At 40.4% G+C, this 17,031-nt stretch overlaps 1 protein-coding gene across 1 annotated transcript in view; it reads left to right on the forward strand.

The window, feature by feature from the left end:
* Nucleotides 1–17,031, forward strand: part of LOC115222592 (nidogen-1) — a 173,238-nt gene that overhangs the window by 47,040 nt on the left and 109,167 nt on the right. Inside the window, exon 2 of the mRNA XM_029792880.2 lies at nucleotides 5,077–5,215. Coding sequence (XP_029648740.1) covers nucleotides 5,077–5,215 — 139 coding nt within the window. The remainder of the gene's footprint in view (nucleotides 1–5,076; nucleotides 5,216–17,031) is intronic.

Genomic DNA, 17,031 nt, shown 5'->3' on the forward strand with positions numbered 1-17,031 from the left:
CAAAGTGCTTAGCAGTATTTCGTCTGTCTACGTTCTGGATTCAAATTCCGCCGAGGTCAACTTTGCCTTTCATAAGGTATAAATTAAGTACCAGTTACGCACTGGGGTCGACGTAATCGACTTAATCCCATTGTTTGTTCCCTCTATGTTTAGCCCCCACCCTCCCGGTGGGCAATAAAGAAACAGATATGCTAAAAGTGACCGTGTGAGTAAAATAGCTTGGACTGTTACTATGGAAACTGGTATGAATGTGTATATGGCTTACGATTGACTGAAAAAACCCAACAGTTTCAAACTTTAAAAGTTATAAACTCTTTATTTATTGATTTATGAATTTCCTGTCAATGATTACCATACAAACCTACATCATTACAACGAATATGAAATCAATTGGAACAGAAATTGAAGAAACTGGAAATTGGAAGCCAAACTGGAAAGATCCAAGTGGGGAAACAGTCATTTCAGAAAAATATGTTTTTGGTGATAAAAATTAAAAAGAATGAATGTGTATCATAGAAAACAAGTAAAAAATGAATGCAAATATAAATAAACTACACAGGCTTAGTATGAGTGAGTGAGTGAGTGTGGGGGGAAAGGGTCGTATGCGTGTAAGAAAGAAAACAGAGGACTGGGGAAAAAGGAAAGGGGGAAGAGGAGGTAGAGAAGGAGAAATAAAAATGGGAGGTGATGGGAAAGAGTAAGTTAAGAAGGTAGTGATAAGTTACAAGTGACAACTTGTCAATATGGATAGACAAAAGCAATTAGGAAGTGTAGTGAATGAGGAATTAGAGATTAAAAATTAAGGAAGGAGGTTAAAGACAGCAACACACGAACGAACGCACCAAACCGAATGATGTAAGTGTGTGTGTGTGTGTGTGTGTGAATGTGTGTGTGTGTGTGTGTGTGTGGCTGTGTGTGTGGGGGAATGTGCGTGTGTGTGTGTGTGCGAGAATGTGTGTGTGTATGTAAAAGAGCGGTTCACGATATTGATTCACAGAATGGTGTGATTATCACAATAAGCTCCTCTTAAGGACTTGGCTAGTACAAAGAAGTGTAATGTATAGTGTCCATGTAGCTAAAAATCAAGAAGATCCGAGCGATAAAGATACTTCTCGAGGAGGATATAAAATCATAAACTCAGGAGGTATGAGACATGAATATATATGTGAGTGGATTTGGTAGACGAAAACTGAAAGAAGCTCATCGTATATATATATATATATATATATATATATATATTATATATATATATATATATATATATATATATGTATATATACATGTGTATATACATGTGTATATTTGTGCGTATATCTGTGATTGTCCCCGCACCATCGCTTGACAACCGATGTTGGTGTGTTTACGTCCCCGTAATCTAGCGATTCGGCAAAAGAGACCGATAGAATAAGTACTAAGCTTACAAAGGAGAAGTCCTGGGGGTCAATTTGTTCGTCCAAAGGCGGTACTCCAGCATGGCCGCTGTTAAAAGGCTGAAATAAGTAAATGACCGAAATGTCTCTTCCAAAGGGTTACAGCCGTTTCACAATCTCCATTTGATATTAATTTCATCTAGGAAGAAATTATGCCTACATGTTTTCAATAATATGTATGTTCAGCATTATACAATATCATTGTATACTCACGAATCAATGCAAATGAAAAAAGCTAGCTCATCAGATCACCGCAAATTAGGTTTACACCGACAAGTCAACTCTTAATATACATTTCAATTTTCTTAAAATATAGACAATGTATTTTCTTTCAGTATGATACATATATGCTATTTTAATCTGATACGGCTTCTGTTACCCCACCAACGGATATGTGTGTGTGTGTGTGTGTGTGTGTGTGTGTGTGTGTGTGTGTGTGTGCGTGCGTGCATACGTATGTTCTACATATATATGGTTCATGTGTACAAAAAACGAAAGACAAAGACAGGTGAGGGAACAAGCAGGTGTATTAGTTTGATGCTCGGAAAGAATGGGTAAACACACACACACACACACACACACACAAAACTTACTGTTAATACAAGGTGGGTGGCGTTGCGTTCTGTTACTTAAATTAAAAAACGCACTACAAACAAACAAACAAACGACATAACGTAGACCAAGTGCTCAACCGGACGGGAGACAGACAAGGAAGCCCCCCGCCCCCAATTCTTCATCAGCCATCGACCAAATAGCAACATTCAGTCTCGCACCATTAATGATGAAGAATTGGGGTCCTTCTGTGTCTGCTTCCCGTCCGGGTTGAGCACTCGATGTACTTTAAAAAAAATTTTTTTTTCTTTTATCATTTATAATCTAAATTATAAGACAAAGAAATCCTTTAACACATCTTTAATGATTCGTTACAACTGTTTCCGTACTAACTCTGCTTGCGACACCGGTTTACGCTAAAGTTCGAAATGAAAAAACTTACGTAATGTTTGCGATTTTAGACATTAGAGAGACACCTCGTTAGACTTGCATCAAAGGTGCCACTTCCAGACATTGCTTCTTGGCTTATATCGGGAGGAAAGAAAAAGTAAATAAAAGCGTGTCTACTGTATCATCATTACCATTTCGCTGCTCTTGGCCACCCCCATGCATCATCGGTTTCCTCTCCCCAACCCCTTTATCCATCATTCAATAATCCACACCTCAACACTTTGTTCTTTATTCATCATATTCACTCTTCACTTCCCCACATTAGTCTTACAACTGCTATCCAAACTCTCTGTTCTCCCACCCCCATTCACTTTGTGGTGCTTGCTGCATGGGTATTTGTCGGTTGACATCAAGTCCAGCTGCGTGTTGTCCCACAATAAACCAATTACGAACAGTTATAAAAGCAATTACAATATTCATATAATTACATAACCGTTTGCCAATAGCATAATATGGTGTGCTAGAACCAAACGTAGTCGTATTTAAGCAACTAACAATAGAGATTAGCTTCTCGTGAGAGCGGGAATGATGCTTGTCCATCTAACTTGAAGAATTCCTTTCAACATCGGGGCTGAACTGCAACCAAAGAAAACTTGTCGAAGGGCTTGCTGCTTGTACTTCTGAGGATGTGTTCTCCTGTGCCTTTCTCAACCTCTGCGCTGATTCTGGCGTGCTTTAACTTTTACAGTTGCAAATACGTAAATCAAAGAACATTTCATGATTTGGGGGGAAATTTCTTCAAGCTGTTTGGTCGGTAATCAGGACACGTCATCTGACTCAAGTGTGAATTAGATCCAGCTATCAGATCTGTTAACTATTTTCCTCTCTTCCTATTTCATCCCTACCAACTCTTTCTCTACAGCAAAAAAAAAAAAAAAAAACCCAAAAAACCATGTTCTGCTTTGGCTTCTCTTCTCAAACCTGTCATTTTCTAGCATAAAGCTGCCTTTCTCGGGGTTTGTGACCTCACGAGTGCCGATGATACAAAACCACCCTTTATACACAATAAAGTGGTTGGTATTAGGAAGAGCATCTAACCATAGAAACTATGCCAAAGCAGGCATTGGAGCCCAACGAAATCCTTTGGCCCGTTGGTCCCTGTCAAATCCTCCAATCCAATCCAGCATGGAACTTGTACACACATATCATCATCATCATCATCATCATCATCGTCGTCGTCGTCGTCATATTTTTGTTTTTACAAGCTTAATAAATGTCGAAATGAAATAATATTTCGTTGTGAGTTTTTATATCTTCTTTATTCCCTTAATTGATCGAGTGCTGTACTACTTGTTGCAAGTCTCTCTCTCTCTCTCTCTCACACACACACACACACACACACGTATCTTCTTTGGGAGTATGGGATTAGCGAAAAAGTTCTTTTTCAAATGGAAAATAAAACACAAGTTTTTGACACAAAGTGATTTATTCAATCGTCGATATAATTGCTGTTTAGTTTTGGTATCTTCTGCCATCTTGTGGGTAGATCCATTTTTACCTGCCTTTAGTGGCGAAGAATTCTTCCAGGTGAATTTTTGCATTTTCTTTAGAGTTTGTTCATCCTTCGTCAGAGTTTGTCCATTCAATGAATTTTGAAGAGGCTGAGATAGATAGGAATCTGAAAGTGCAAGGTCGAGCGTAAAGGAAGGGAGCGGCAAAACCTCTCTGCCAAGCCCCAGTAATGTCTATTGTGTCTGCAAAGAAGTCTGCAGTCTAATGCCGCGATGAAGGACAATGCCCTTAAGTATTGTTACTGATGCTGCATTCAGTTTGTCCAGCTGGTCATTGTATTCATCTGAATTGATGGTCCTGTCTGTGGGAAGCAGCTTGTAAAAGACAACATTCTTCCAATTCCACCAAATTCAAAGCATAACGTTCTTTTGATGAAGTCCTGTGATGATTTGCCCCCCCCCCACCACTACGATCGTTTGCACTTCATATCGTTATTGATGATACACTTTTCGACCCTTGTCACCATTCTCTCTAGAACAAAAAAAAAAACGTTTTCTTTACGTATTTGCATCGAATCAGTGATAGATATTCATTGTGCCATATTCTTCACATTGATTTGATGTGAGACCCAAACCTTGAGCCTGTTGTTGTAGATGGTTTTCTACACTTTATTTGGATACTTGGAGAATATCTGCAATCATCCTGCAATGGGGAGGTGGGCAGCTCACGATTGACTCTTTCACTTTGTTGCTATTAATCTCAGCTAGCTGACCCGAGTGTGTTGCATCTTGAACCGAAAAATTTCCTGATCGAATTCTTGAGAGTCACTTCTAACACATACATTCTGCAACAGCACTTACCATTCTGCAGTTTTTCACTGCTTTCTTGCCCTTTTTTAATACAAATAAAAAAATCTGACGTATCAATAAAGTTCGTTTCGAGGGTGATTTCAAGCACACAAAGTACAAAACAGTATTGTCGTCGTAGGTTCACTTCGAACTTAGTGCCAGATATCTAACGAGTCAGCATGCGCAGAACCAAAAACCGCGAAGGTTGTCGGTTACCTAACAAGTATGCATGAACAAAGGTGTGTGTGGGGAGGGAACGAACGAATTTTTTTTTTTTGGCCAACCTAATATTTTGAACTCTTCCATGAATAAATATTGAAATGCGGATATATTTTTCTTCTCAGGGAAACTCAAGATCGGACGCTAATATTCAAGATTCAGTCGTTAATTGCTCAACATTTTCCGTCAGTTCGTTTCCGTGCCAGAAGTTTGTTCGTCGCTACTTGGCATGAAGTTGGATATTTCAGCCAGAAATATGACAAGGTGAGAGAATTTTTATTAACATCTATAACTTGATAAAATGTCTTTTAAGTGAAACTAAGGCTTCTAATAATGCTTAAAATATTCAATAAATTCTATCTAAAATATCAACATGGATAAAAAATTATTTATTGATCTTTTTTTTTCAGTACTTTTAATATTTGCAGCAAAGTATTTAATTTCTTTGTACACACACACACACGTATACATATATCCTTATACAGGCGGTGAACCAATACTCAGACAAGTACAAGAGTACGTCCTCATTAATGAAACGCCCCCACCCTAACTCTAAACTTAACCCCCGAAAACGGGTGGTGTGCGCATTCTTTACCTTCGTCTCTTATACACACACACATACATATAACGTAAATCCTCGAGTATAGTCTGCCCTTGAGTATAATACGCAGGGAATTTTTAGAGGGCTGTACCTCTGAAAAACCTAAACCTTGTGTATAATACGCACCCCTTCTCTAACTTGAGTCAAGGAGGTCTATATAATGTCCTTGGTTTGTAAAAATGTATACGGTAACGTCCTTTATTATTATTGTATATATAACATAATGCAAACGTGTAGCTTTTTGTGCATTTTGTTTGCAGAAAATAAAGAAATAACAGTAATAACGTTTAATAAATGTTGCTTACTGCAAGTTATGGATGATTCTTTTATGACTTCATTGCTTTCAGGCTTAGCTTAAAGTATTTTCGTACCCGGCATCACAAAATGCGTCTGAATAAACATTGCCGGACAGCAAATAGATACTCGGACATTGCTCTTAGAAAATAATTTTCATTTTTAACCTTGTATATAGTACGCACTAGGGATTTTGGCCATTAAATTCTGGGAAAAAAATGCCCATTATACTCGAGGATTTACAGTATATAGTTGAAAAATATCGTTATAGGTATAAAAATACCATAAACAATTATAGAAAAATGGAGGAGAAAAAGATGAATCAAAATTAGATTTAATACAAAATATTTTGGATACGTATATGGACAGGTAGATATACAGATAGGTACATAGGTAATTCAGACAGATGGGCACACATACATTCAAATGAAGACTGAAACACATGACCATATACAAACATGCACACTTAACACAAGGACGCATACGGAGACACACATTCATACATAACAGATGCACATACATAGTCACACAAACGCACACACAAACGCACAAGGAGACAGGTACACCCACATACACACACGCACATACATACAAACACACAAACATAGACGCAAATACACACACAAACACACACACATATAGATATGCAGAATACATACATACATATATATATGCATAGACACATACATACATAAATACATGTGTATGCTCACACACTGACACATCCGTATGCGCAGTAAAAAAAAAGCAGTTCTGATAACGGACATTTAACGACTATTGAAAAGGTTGCAAGGCACAATGAGAATTTCAATAAATATAAATAAGTAAAAAAGAATGGAAATCAGACCAGTGAGTGTGTTAAATTAATAAGGCACTAAAAGACAATGACACTCCCCATATACAATAATATATGCTTCAACACACGAATTCACATAAAGAATCTTGCAAAAACGAAATATATATATGTGTGTGTGTGTGTGTGTGTGTTTGTACATACACACACACATGTATATACTATACACATATCTCATCATCATTTAAGTTCGTTTTCCGTGCTGGCATGGGTTGGACGGGTTGACAGGAGCTAGCCTGCCAGAGAGCTGTACCAGGCTCCAGCTATCTGTTTTGGCATGGTTTCTATTGCATGATGTCCTTCCTAATGCTAACCACTTTATAGAGTGTAGTGGATGCTCTTTATGTGGTACCACCACCAGTGCTACTGGCACCAGCATGGGTGCTATTCATGTGGCACCAGCACAAGTGCTTTTTTGTGTGGCACTGGCACAAGTGCCTTTTTGTGTGGCACTAGCATGGGTGCTTTTACATGATGCTGAAACAGGTACTTTTTACATGGCACCAGCACATGCGAGAGAAGAAGTGGTGGGGCATGGCTGTAAAGGACATGCTGCATTTGTAGACGGCCATGATTTTATTTACCTTGATGTGTCTTCTCAAGCTCAGCAAATTGCCAGAGGTCCTGGTCCCTTGTTATCTCAAAGGCCCATCGTTTTAAGACCATTTCTTACCACTTCACCCCATGACTTCCTGCGTCTACCCCTTCCACAGGTCCACTCCACAATTAGTAATTGGCATTTTTTAAACACTGTCCTCATCCATACACATCTTATGACCAGTCTTCTCTCTTGCACACCACATCTGATACCTCTTATACCCAGTTTTCCTCTTAAGTCATTTACACTCACTTGTGTGTGTGTGTGCACACTGATATTACCCATCCAGTGGAGCATGCTAGATTCATTTCTTTCATGTACATACAGCATAGCTGTATGTACACAGGCATCATACAATCTGTCTTTCATTCTGAGGGAGAGGCCCTTAGTTACCAACACAGATAGAAGCTCTCTGAACTTTGCCCAGCCCATTCTTAGCCTAGCAGCTACACTTTCAGAAATTCCTCCTCTGCTGCTAACTTGGTCAGCTAGGTAACGGAAGGTATCTGCTACTTCTAAGGATCCCACCGGATGTTTAAGGAAGTCATTTCTCTGTACATTCTTAGTGTTTATTGTAACTGCACATCTGGTACACACAAAGATTATTTCTCTGTTAACTTTCCTGTTACACCACTGCACCTCTTACATATCCACAGCTCACTGCTTTCCTACTTACTAGGACTTTGATCTTTGCTAAATTAACTCTAAGGTCCCTAGATTCGAGACTTGCTTCCTCACCCAAATTTCCTCTCTAGTTCAGGTATTGATTCAGCTATAAAAACAAAGCCATCAGTGTAGAGGGACTTCTCCATGTCAACAAAAGCCAAGTACAGAAGTTCATTTTAGGCTAAAGACCTCTCCTGCAGATGCCTTACCAGAAATATAGCATCAGTAGTGCTTCTCCCTGGTACAAATCAAACTGCATCTCATCTAAGCAAACTCTCTTCCTAATTAATTAAGCTATGGCCCTCTCTGCAACTTTCATCACCTGGTCCAGCAATTTGATATCACTGTAATTACTTCTGTCTGAGACATCACCTTATTTTTGTAGCAGCTGACTATTATGTTGCTACACCAGTTGTTGGGCATGACTCCCTTGTGGATAACCTGATTACTGTTGAATAGACTATATTCCAATCTGCCAGATATTTTTAAGCATCTCAGTGGAGATTCCTGATGGGCCGGAGGCTTTCTCTGTCTTCATATTTTTAATTGCTTTATATACTATGCTGCTGTCGATTCAGATAGCTGGTCCCTATGCCTTCTCAACATTTAGCAGCCTTTCATAGTGACACTTCCAATATATATATATATATATATATATATATATTTCTATCATCATCCTTTAATATCTGTTTTTCAGGCTGGCCTAGGTATAACAGATTGTAAATAGTTTATATATATACATACACCATTCTGCTTAAATAATGGAACTGCAGATATAATATCCTTACGTATCTCACGTCTGTTTTCATTCCTCCACTTCACTCTGTATTTCATATCTTATCTATAATAACTATTACTGAAACATATTCTCTTTATAAATGTCTGAAAACTATTCACAGCCTTTGATTTTTTTATCTCATTCTGTTAATTTATATATATATATATATATATATATATATATATATTTATATATTTATATATATATATATATATTTTATATTATATATATATATATTTATATTTATATATTTATATATATATAATATATATATATTATATATATATATATATTTATATATATATATATATATATTTATATATTTATATATATATATATATTTATATATTTATATATATATATATATTTATATATTTATATATATTATATATATATATTTATATATTTATATATATATATATAATATATATATAATATTTTATATTTATATATTTATATATATATATATATATATATATATATATATATATATATATATATATATATATATATATATAGGCAGACTATATGATGCGTGTGTACGTACAGCCATGCTACATGGTAGTGAAACATGGGCCATGAAAGCTGAGGATATGCGTAAGCTTGCAAGAAATGAAGCCAGTATGCCCCGATGGATGTGTAATGTCAGTGTTCATAATCGTCAGAGTGTAAGTACTTTGAGAGAAAAGTTGAACCTAAGAAGTGTCAGTTGTGGTGTGCAAGAGAGACGGCTGCGCTGGTATGGTCATGTGATGAGAATGACTGAAGATAGTTGTGTGCAAAAGTGCTACACCCTAGCAGTTGAGGGAACCTGTGGAAGAGGTAGACCCAGGAAAACCTGGGACGAGGTGGTGAAGCACGACCTTCGAACTTTAGGTCTCACCAAGGAAATGACTGAAGACCGAGTCTATGGAAGTGTGCTGTGCATGAGAGGACCCGGCAGGACTAGTCAGGCCATATCCCGTGGCCCCTACCTGGGACGTAGTCGATCCACCTGTGCATACCTTCCTTCTTGTGACACTTGTGAAGACCTGCTGAGGCAAGTGAAAATCAATCAAAATAGATGAACATCAATGGAATTTGTATCTTTGTGGTACCAGTGCCTGTGGCACACAAGAAAACCATCCGAACGTGGCCGTAGCCAGTACCGCATCGACTGGCCTCTGTGCTGTGGGAACATGGTGGCACATAAAAACACCATCCGAAGACCCGGCAAGACTAGTCAGGTCATAACCCGTGGGCCCTACCTGGGACGTAGTCAGTCCACCTGTACATACCTTCCTTCTTGTGACACTTGTGAAGACCTGTTGAGGCAAGTGAAAATCAAATCAAAACAAATCAAAATAGATGAACATCAATGGAATTTGTATCTTTGTGGTACCAGTGCCGGTGGCACACAAGAATCCATCCGAACGTGGCCGTAGTCAGTACCGCTTGTGGTACCAGTGCCGGTGGCACACAAGAATCCATCCGAACGTGGCCGTAGTCAGTACCGCATCACTGGCCATCGTGCTGTGGGCACATAACAAACACCATCCGGTCGTGGCCGTTCGCCAGCCTCATCTAGCACCTGTGTCGGTGGCACATAAAAACACCATCCGAAGACCCGGCAAGACTAGTCAGGCCATAACCCATGGCCCCTACCTGGGACGTAGTCAGTCCACCTGTGCATACCTTCCTTCTTGTGACGCTTGTGAAGACCTGTTGAGGCAAGTGAAAATCAAATCAAAACAAATCAAAATAGATGAACATCAATGGAATCTGTATCTTTGTGGTACCAGTGCCGGTGGCACACAAGAGAACCATCCGAACGTGGCCGTAGCCAGTTCCGCATTGACCGGCCTCCGTGCTGTGGGCACGTAACAAACACCATCCGATCATGGCCGTTCGCCAGCCTCATCTGGCACCTGTGTCGGTGGCACATAAAAACACCTTCCGAAGACCCGGCAAGACTACCTTCCTTCTTGTGACACTTGTGAAGACCGGTTGAGGCAAGTGAAAATCAAATCAAATCAAAATAGACAAAATAGATGAACATCAATGGAATTTGTATCTTGTGGTACCAGTGCCTGTGGCACACAAGAAATCCATCAGTGCTGTAGTCAGTGCGGTGGGCACATGACAAACACCATCCGATCGTGGCCGTTCGCCAGCCTCATCTAGCACCTGTGTCGGTGGCACAAAAAAACACCATCCGAAGACCCGGCAAGACTAGTCAGGCCATAACCCATGGCCCCTACCTGGGACGTAGTCAGTCCACCTGTGCATACCTTCCTTCTTGTGACACTTGTGAAGACCTGTTGAGGCAAGTGAAAATCAAAACAAATCAAAATAGATGAACATCAATGGAATTTGTATCTTGTGGTACCAGTGCCGGTGGCACGTGGCACATAAGAAACCATCCGAACGTGGCCGTAGCCAGTACCGCATCGACTGGCCTCCGTGCTGTGGGCACGTAACAAGCACCATCCGATCGTGGCCGTTTGCCAGCCTCATCTGGCACCGTGTCGGTGGCACATAAAAAACACCATCCGAGCGTGGCCGTCTGCCAGCCTCATCTGGCACCTGTGTCGGTGGCACATAAAAAACACCATCCGAGCGTGGCCGTCTGCCAGCCTCGTCTGGCACCTGTGTCGGTGGCACATAAAAAACACCATCCGAGTGTGGCCGTTTGCCAGCCTCGTCTGGCACCTGTGTCGGTGGCACATAAAATCACCCACTACACTCTCGGAGTGGTTGGCGTTAGGAAAGGCATCCAGCTGTAGAAACACTGCCAGATCTGACTGGACTGGTGCAGCTTTCGGGCTCCCCAGACCCCAGTTGAACCGTCCAACCCATGCTAGCATGGAAAGCGGACGTTAAATGATGATGATATATAGATAGATAGATAGATATATAAGCATCTTTTGAGCATTGGGCTTCTCAAAGGTAATGTGGCCAATGCTGGTGTTGTGGAACTAGCAATAGTGCTGTGGCATGTAAAATGTACCTTTCAAGCGCTGGGACTCACAGAAGCAATGACAAATGACCGAGACCCTTGGCAATGTGCTGTGCTTGAGAAAGAAGATCCATGAAGCCAAGTGAAATCGTAGTCATGGCAGATATTGGTGTCACACAACTGGCACCTGCACTGGTGGCACATAAAAGCTTTCATTACACTCTTGGAGTGGTTGGCATTAGGAAGGGCATCCAGCTGTAGAAACCATGCCAAATCAGACTGAAATCTGGTGCCACCTCTCAGCTTACCAGCCCTGGTCAAACCATCCAACCAATGCCAGCATAGACAATGGATGTTAAATGATGGTGATTATATATATATATATATATATATATATGTAGCAGTGGGGGAGGAATTTCTGAAAGCATAGTTGCTAGGATAAGAACAGGCTGGGCAAAGTTCAGAGAACTTCTATCTTTGTTGGTAACTAAGGGCCTCTCCCTCAGAATGAAAGACAGATTGTATGATGCCTGTGTACGTACAGCTATGTTATTTGGCAGTGACACATGGGCTTTGACTACAGAGGACTTGTGAAGGATTGAAAGAAATGAATCTAGCAAGCTCCATTGGATGAGTAATGTCACTGTACACACACACAACTGAGTGTAAATGATTTAAGAGGAGAACTGGGTATAAGAGGCATCAGATGTTGTGGGCAAGAGAGAAGACTGTGCTGGTATGGTCATGTGATGTGTGTGGATGGGGACAGCTGTGTAAAGAAGTACTGAGTTCTAACTGGGGAGGGTACCTGTGGAAGGGGTAGACCCAGGAAGGCATGGGACGAAGTGGTGAGAAAGGATCCTCAGATGCTGGACCTTACTGAGGAAATGACAAGGGACCAGGCATTTTGGTGATTTGCCATACTTTGAACAAAGTGTGTGTGTGCATGCATGCTCACAGACACACATTTATAGGATAGAAAGAGAGAGTGAGGTGTTGGCGGAAGTTACAACATGCTGAAGGAAGTGGGATGACTTTAGATGAGGTGATGGGGTAAGTGATGGGATGCCTAGTAGAACAGATATATTATTGAGAGGAAGGGATAGCCGAGAGAGATGAACATAGGGGGCAGAGGAGGAAATGGATGGATTACTATGTGCACGCAAAGCAGTGAACTAAACAAGGGTGAAGGCTCCTGTTCACAGAATTCAGCAGACATGGCTGTGTGGCAAAAAGTCATGCTTTCCAACAACTACACGGTTCTAGGTTCAGTCCCACAAAGTGGCACTTTGGGCAAATGTCTCTATAACGTTGAGCTGACAAAATCTTTGAGAGTAGATTTGGTAGGCAGAAACTAAAAGAAACCTGTCCAACTCATGCCAGCATGGAAAACAGACATTAAATGATTGTAATGTGTTTGTGCGTGTGTATAAACATACACACGCACACACACATATATATATATATATGTATATATATATGTGTGTGTGTGTGTGTGTATATCCATAGCCTTACCAACACAGACATATCTGCTGAATTCTATAAATAGGAACCTTCATTTTTGTTTAGTTCAGTGATTTGTGTGTGCATAGTAATTAATCCACTGTGTGTGTGTGTGTGTGTGTGTGTGTGTGTGTGTATACTGGAGGTAAGTGTGGAAGGAAGGACCAGAAAGGGAGAAATAAATGAGTATGGCAAGGAATTCAGTGAGAGTCACTGAAGGTTCGGGAGGGGGGGAGTCAGAAGGGGTGTGGAGGGAAGGACACGAGAGAGAGAGAGAGAGAGAGAGAGAAGTGAGAGAGAAACGAAGTAGGGGTTGAGGAGTAATGTGTAAGTAGAGGGAGCAATGAGGGGAAAGAAGGGCTAGAGGATATTAGGAAGGCAGAGGGAAGAACAGTGGAAGATGTAGAGAATGCATTTCAAGAAGGGAAATTTTTGGGAGAAGCAGAATGTGAATGCAAGGAAAAGAGGCCAGTGTGGGCAGTGAGAAAGGAGCGGCGTTACCATTCAGTGATCACAGTTGGAAGAGTGAAAGAAAGGATGAAGGGCACCGTAGAGGTGTGAGGACAAATAGTGAAATAAAGGCAAGACTAAAGGTATTGAATGGCAGTAGAAGTAACTAGAGAGAGAGAGAGAGAGAGAGGAGAGAGAGAGAGAGAGAGAGAGAGAGAGAGTGTGTGTGTGTGTGTGTGCTAGTTGTTTGTACAAGACAGTTGTAATGAATGCTGGGTAGGAAGAGGTGAGGGTAGTCTAGTGCAACCTTTTATACATGGACCTAGAGAAGGATGAGATGTATAGAATGAAATGGATGAGGATGAGGATGATGATGCAGTCTGTCTTGGTAGATGAGAATCATGGAGGGGAAAGCGAAGGAACAGTAATGCTGGCTTGGCCTGAAACGAAAGTGTATCGGCATTAGGAATGGCATCCAGCCATAGAAACTGTGTCCAAAACAAATAACTGGAGCTAGATACCGCCCTCTGGCTTTACCAGCTCCTATCAAACCATTCAACTCATGCCAGCATTGGAAAACAGATGATGATGATATATACCTGTTGGCTCTCCTCCTGCAACTCAACTTGATTTCAAACCGGGTCGTCTGCTGCTGGAGAGGACCGATCAGGTAAAGGACCTGGGTATCTTGGTGGATTCCTCCTTTTCGCCTTCGGCCCAGTGCGTCCATGCTGCCAACAAAGCACGTGGAATTCTGTTCTTGATTCGACGGTCATTTGGAATGCTCACAGCAGCTATATTCCTACCGCTCTATGTCACGCTGGTGAGACCCATATTGGAGTACGGGATTCAAGCCTCTTCTCCTTATCTCCTCAAAGACATACACCATCTCGAAAGAGTCCAGAAGCTGGCTACCCACATGGTTCTTGGTCTCAAGAATTTGTCTTATGAAGAAAGGCTGAAGACGCTCGACCTTTATTCTCTAGAAAAACGACGATGCCGTGGAGATCTCATTCTTGCTCACAACATCATAAGCGGAAAGTGTAACCTCTCGAAAGAGCTGTTCTTCACTCCTGCTCCAGAGCGTCGGCTGTGGGGTCATTCCGAAAAGCTCTATCTGCGACGATTTCATCTCAATCGAAGGAGAAGGGCTTTCTCTGTCCGGGTTGCCGATCCGTGGAATAAGCTGCCAGACGAGATAGTGAAGATGCCGACGACCGCTTGGTTCAAAGTCTCCCTTGACCACAAGTGGCCTAAACTCTTTACATGGACACCACCCTGTACATAACTCCATGTCCCCCTACATGGCCTTGCTTTTTGCTTTTTGAGCCCAAAAATTAACTAACTAACTAACTAACTAACATATGTGTGTATATATATGTATATATATATATATGGTGGTATCTAAAACACTATTGTGTGTAGGAATATTTTTCTGTAATGGATGAACAAGACTTTAATAGCACTGTGTATGACCAGTCTGTATGGTTCTTTGTTGTCTTCTCTATGAGATGCAGCATATTCAGGTCCATACTTCATCTCTTCTCTCCAACTCAAGTCCACTTTGGTTTTCCTCTTCTACAAGTTCCACTAACATAGAGCACTCAACACTTTTCTGTGCAGTACTCTTCTTCCTCTGCTGTATCACATGTTTGTGCAACTATAGACTCCTCCTTTACACAACATACCTGACTTCTCTTGTACGTAGCTTTCCTCAGCTCATTTGTATCCAGGCATTCATGTGGTGCACTAACATTACGTATCTGATGGGACAAGCTGGCTTCATTTCTTTCAAGCTTTTGCAAGTCTTTTACATTCAAGTTTCACATCTTGCTACCATGCAGCATTGCAATTCTAACCCAAGTGCCATCAATCTTCACTCAAAAGAGAAAAAAATTTGGTTGTCAGCAGTGGTTAATCACATGCATTCTTCACATCCAATATCTTCTCATAACAACACTTCCATGATGCTATTTCATCTTCTGTAGCAATGACATCTTGGTTCTCTCTAAAACGGATTTGAAATTCTGAACATCTCACACACTTTGTTCTTCATGTTACAGGACATGTGAAAAACCTGTTCTTTACTGTGTCACCCATAACCAAATATACTTGTAGCCTAGCTGGCCATTCTAGCTATTTAATCATTCTCTCTACTACCACCTTCCTTCCTAGTTTTCCAAGCCTGTCTCTTAGCCTTTACTGCACTGTGAATCATTTAATATCCATTGTCCATGCTGGCATGGGTTGGACAATGTGACCAGAGCTGGCAAACCAGATGGCTGCACCAAACTCCAGTCTGATTTGGCATAGTTTCTATGGTTCGATACCCTTCCTAATGCCAACCTCTTTACAGAGTGTGCAGGGTGCTTTTACGTGCCACTCCATGGGGACTTATATGTGATGCTGCAGGGGAATGTTTTATAACTGTCACGTCCCTTTTGTTCCTACCACATATCAAATCTCTAGTCTTATGTAGGTTATTTTGTACAAATTCCCAGGTGTTATTTATGCTACAGGTATCATAAGTCCTCCTTCCTAAAGTCATATGCATCATGTAGAATTTCTATAAACTTATGCCCAACTTTAGGGTCTTTTAGTTTCTGTATCTTCCTTCTCCATGCTGCTATTCATTTCTGTGTCTACCCTGCTCTGACTCATATCACTTATTAGTCACTAATATCTATGTTGCATTCTACATTCTTCAACAGAAAATGCTTGGAGTATTTACAAGAGCCTCCCATCCCATTTCTTGGTGAAAATGTTACTTATCTGACTTGTGTACTCACCAGATTGGTAAGCAATGAGGATGACTAGAGAGTTTCTTTAAAGTGTGTGTTAGAACAAATTGTTAGGTCAGTTGCGCCATTAAATGCAGGAGCCTTGCATCCTCATCATTTCTCATACCATATTTAAACCTCTATGAACATCATGGAAGCCATTGTAATTTTGACCAACATGCCCATTAAAATCACTCACCATGAAAATGAAGATGCCTTAGGTTGTTGTTGAGGTAGTCTGCTGAGGCTGCCTCAAAGAAACAGTTGTTCTGTATGGAAATAGACATCTATATATATATATATGTATGTGTGTGTGTGTGTGCGTGCATATATATATATATATATATATATACCAAATACATTTTAAAAAACCAAATAGGCATAGAACTCAGATCTTTTCCTTTTGAAACGGCAGATTGAGAAATTAATTTTTTGTAACCAAACCCTTTCAAACTTCAGACACTGGTAGATTGTGTCATATAAAACATCTTTTATTCTTAGTGTTTTTGAGAAAAGTTTATATTTTCAAAGTTATTTCGTGTTAAAGTTGTCGTATTTCAGTAATTTCAACCAATCAATGGCATGTATTCAGCTGAATAAAATTACTGCCGTTGTTTGT

This window comes from Octopus sinensis, linkage group LG20 (assembly GCF_006345805.1).
Source record: "Octopus sinensis linkage group LG20, ASM634580v1, whole genome shotgun sequence".
NCBI lineage: Eukaryota > Metazoa > Mollusca > Cephalopoda > Octopoda > Octopodidae > Octopus > Octopus sinensis.